Below are 4,287 nucleotides of genomic sequence, written 5' to 3'. Positions count from 1 at the left end.
TAAGTCTTGTTAAATTGATAGGTAACTCAGTTGCCACTTTCCTTTTGAGATGCACGTCACATTCTGGTGTTCAAAGTGGAAACTGAAGTGCTTGTTATTCACAGCTCCTAACCATTTATAACAACCTGAGACTGAGATCTTTGGAATTCTAGAGCCAAAAAGTCCTCTTTTACGAATAATGTAATCCATTCTGTCCCTAACTTTAGTTTTAAGGTGATAAAAGAGACATCCAGAACAGGGAAGTAATTTTATTGAGATCACATAGTTCATGAATAGAATGGCAAAGAATTTTAGACCACATCCCCTGACTTCTTGAACAGGACCCTTTTCACTACTCCATCCAATGAAAAATAATCTGTTCCCTCCTTCCCTACTCCAACCCCATTCAGCTTCTTGGGAAGACAGAATAGGTGACTGCCAAATCCTACATACCAACGCTCAGGTGACCTTCCCTGGGCATGGCAACCCACAACTCCACTGGTAGCAGTCACTCACTCTTCATTCTGCTGGGCATTCCTGGCTTAGAAGACCAGCACACATGGATCTCTCTCCCCTTCTTTATTTCCTACCTTGTTGCTTTCCTTGGGAACAGCCTCATCATCTTCATCATCATCACTGAACGCAGCCTCCATGAACCCATGTACCTTTTCCTCTGCATGCTGGCTGTGGCTGACCTCATCCTGTCTACTACTACTGTGCCCAAGGCCCTAGCCATATTCTGGTTCTATGCTGGAGCAATATCCCTTGATGGCTGTGTTACCCAAATCTTCTTAATCCATGCTACCTTCATTGAGGAATCAGGAATTCTGTTGGCGATGGCACTTGACCGCTGTGTGGCCATCTGTGATCCACTGCACTATACCACAGTGCTCAGTCGTGCAACAATCATAAAGATTGGCTTGGCTGTGGTCCTGAGAAGCTTCTGTGTGATAATCCCAGATGTGTTTCTGGTAAAGCGGCTGCCTTTCTGCCGTAGCAATCTGCTGCCACATACCTACTGTGAGCACATGGCTGTTGCCAAGTTTGCTTGTGCTGATATTCGTGTCAATGTTTGGTATGGCTTGTCTGTCCTTCTCACTACTGTAGTGCTAGATGCCTTGCTTATCTTAGTGTCCTATAGCTTCATCCTCTATACAGTCTTCCACCTCCCCTCCCAAGGAGCTCGGCAAAAGGCTCTGGGCACATGTGGCTCCCACCTCGGAGTCATTTCCCTGTTCTACTTGCCTGGTATTTTTACCATCATTACCCAGTGGTTTGGGCACCATGTTCCTCTCCATACACACATTCTGCTGGCTAATGTCTGCATGTTGGCTCCTCCCTTGCTGAACCCCATCATTTATGGGATCAAGACCAGGCAGATTCAAGAACGTGTGCTCAGTCTTTTGTCCTCAAAGAGGAAATGATGCTAGACTTGACTAATCTGATGGTATGTTTATCACTATAGGGATTTTATTTATTTATTTTTTTTCCTACTTTGTAGAGAACTACGAATTAAGATTCCACTGACTATAGATAAAGTGACTGATCATGACTTTGAAAATCAGATTATCATGTGACCTTGAAAAGTGTAGTGTTTAGGGAAGAACATAAGCTTTGGATCAGGATTAGGTTTGAATCCTGTCTTCCTTGATAACAGTGTGTTTGACCTTGGGTAAGTTACTTATTCTCTCAGAGAATCTTCCTGGCACATCCTTAGGGTGCCAGAAAAAGGACTATCAAAACAGTAATAACCAAATTAAACCATAAGAAAACTTTACGTACTAGGGCATTACAGTTAGAACACTTAGATAGACTCTATCTTAATGTAATCATATACATATATTTGATATCATTTGAGATACATTTTATTTTAAATTAGATACGGGAGGATGTCATAATCATTGCATTTCTTGATTGTCTTCATTGTACCTTTATCATAGGCCTATGATAAAAATAAATATAATAAAGTATGAACAGGACCTTGAGTATACATGAGACAAAATAAGCAGTGGATACATTTTAAATTTTCTTTCTTTTCTGCTTTACTGACTTTATCTTTAAAATTGTAGTATAATATCTGTTTTTCCTAATTCAAAAGGAAGTTGTAGAATCAAAAGAGATTAGAAAATTCAACTAGTTTGTTTGAATTTTAAAGGGCAATATTAATGAGAATTACAATTAGTGCTGATAGAGTTTTTCCTCATTTCTCAGGAGAACTTTTATGTGACACACAAGGGTATACCTGGATTACTTGTTAGTGACTATTGGTGGTGGTAAAAGTTGAGATTCTGTGAAATCTCTACTACTTGATTTATTTTGGTGGAGACCAAGGGAGGTATATCATCTGTATAATGTGTATCTCCAAGTATAAAGGTAACCTGATATCCCAAGGTATTCAGATTTTGAGAACTGAGATTATTTAGGTTGATATCATTATGACAGTCTCCTCTCATCAGTATATCAGTGAAAGGGTGCAAATCATCATTTATACTGGTCAGCTCTAAGGCAGAAACATAGAGAAGCAGAAAAGCTGATTTTATAATCTGCCCTTCTTTTTCTTCATATTTCTCCATGAACCTAGCAAATACAAGCCCACCATTCCCCAGTACATCCTCATTTGCATAAACATGAATTCTCTTCCATATTCCTGCTCCAGTTTATTACCCAAGGAACTGGTCGACTTTGTCATTTATCTTGATTTAGTTGTCATCTGAGGATTTAGGACCTGGGTCTTTTCCGTTCTTTTTATCTTTTCTTCATAGGATTCTTTTCTGTCCTATGTTAAAAGACAGACCATTACTCATCCTTAGAAACAACTCTTTGATCAATAAAGTCTTTTGAAAGTCACTGACTTCTATGTACAGTATCTAAATTTTTCATGAAATATTTAGTAGAAATGGTGCTGAGGGCAACCTGAGATTCTATTTTAGATAAGGAATCAGAGTTCCTGGAATGCTAGGGCTCTCTCACAGTCTACTGTGATTCAAGTTTAGAGCTTTATTGTTCCAACCTTAAAAACTTAAACTAAAGTATGCTGTCACCAGGTGATGCTGTTACCTCAGTCCTGGCTTTCATATCAATCAGGGTTCAACTGGAGAAGCAGAAAGAGTAGTAGATGTATATTAAGAGATTTATTGCAAGGAATTCACTTGCACAACTGTGGGGGCTGGGAAAGCAAGTCCTATATCCATAGGGCAGGCAGTAGGAAGGCAGGCTGGAACTCTCAGGCATGAGTTAAAGCTGTTATTCATAGGTGGAATATGATCTTCAGGGAAGCTTCAGTTCTGCTTTTAAGGCCCGATTGAATTAGGCCCACCCAGATTACATAGGATAATCTCCTTTACTTAAAGTCAAATAATTATGCACTTCAATCATATCTACAAAATACATTCACAGCAACATCTAGGTTAGTTTGAATAACTAGGGGCTTATAGCTAGCCACCAAGTTGGCATATCAAAAGACCACCACACTATTTAGATTGATATTTCCAACCCCATGTTTTCTTCTAGGAGTTGTGTGGTTTCAGGTCTTAGATTTAAGTCTCAACTAATTTTGAGCAAAAATTCTTTAAGAACTTTTTAACTCTCTTGTGCACACTATCTCAGGCAAGGTGTCTCCCAAGTTTACTCCATACATTTTTACTAAGCATCTGCTAAATTCAGATGAGTCTCCAACAAATAATTGAATACTATGGTAGTTAATATAATCTATTTAAATATTAATATATAAATCCCACAACATTAAGGTAGTTGCAAACATCTCTAAACTCCCTCACCGCTGCTTCTAGTTCCATATCATTATGTCCTCTTTGGAAAGAATAAGGGGATGGCCTTTCCTTCACCTTTAGGGATACAAGGAGAATGTTGATGAATATCATGTGGCAAGTATGGGGGATGTTGAGTGAAAACACATGGATGAGAAGAAGAAGATATAAGGGTCAAGTAACCAGTGAGATCTTCCATAGACTTTGGATTAAAATATAGTTGCAATATGAGCTGTAAGACTTAGTTCATCTCTGCTTGGGAAGTGTTAGTTTAGTTAGGAACTTAGAGAGGAAGGTACAAGATGGGGCTCCTGGGGAAAGGAAGTAAGAACAGACTGTTGGGCCAACAGGAAAACTTCCCAATGTAGGGGAGAAGACTGGGGTGTAGGGCCTTCCACAATCTACCACAAATGCATATGGAGCTGACATCTCCCATGTCATTATCTCTTGGGTACCTAAGGTTGGGTGTGGTGGCTGTCAGCACAGCACAGACTCCTAAGCAGTGAGGAATTATAGAAATGACACCCACATTTTAGCAGAATTC

At 39.4% G+C, this 4,287-nt stretch overlaps 1 protein-coding gene across 1 annotated transcript; it reads left to right on the top strand.

Annotated features, from left to right (window-relative positions):
* The first annotated feature begins 458 nt into the window (after positions 1-458).
* Positions 459-1,403, top strand: LOC116476618 (olfactory receptor 52B4-like). The gene has a single exon (XM_032166819.1). It carries the CDS (start codon positions 459-461, stop codon positions 1,401-1,403), a length of 945 nt encoding a protein of 314 aa, XP_032022710.1.
* The last annotated feature ends 2,884 nt before the right edge of the window (positions 1,404-4,287 follow it).

This window comes from Hylobates moloch, unplaced genomic scaffold (genome assembly GCF_009828535.3).
Source record: "Hylobates moloch isolate HMO894 unplaced genomic scaffold, HMol_V3 SCAFFOLD_11, whole genome shotgun sequence".
Lineage (NCBI taxonomy): Eukaryota > Metazoa > Chordata > Mammalia > Primates > Hylobatidae > Hylobates > Hylobates moloch.
The sequence above is the reverse complement of the archived record's forward strand: the minus strand, read 5'-3'. Positions and strand labels throughout refer to the sequence as shown.

Excerpts from the sequence above, each read along its gene's own strand:
- LOC116476618 (XM_032166819.1), top strand. The coding sequence starts at position 459 with ATGGCAACCCACAACTCCACTGGTAGCAGTCACTCACTCTTCATTCTG.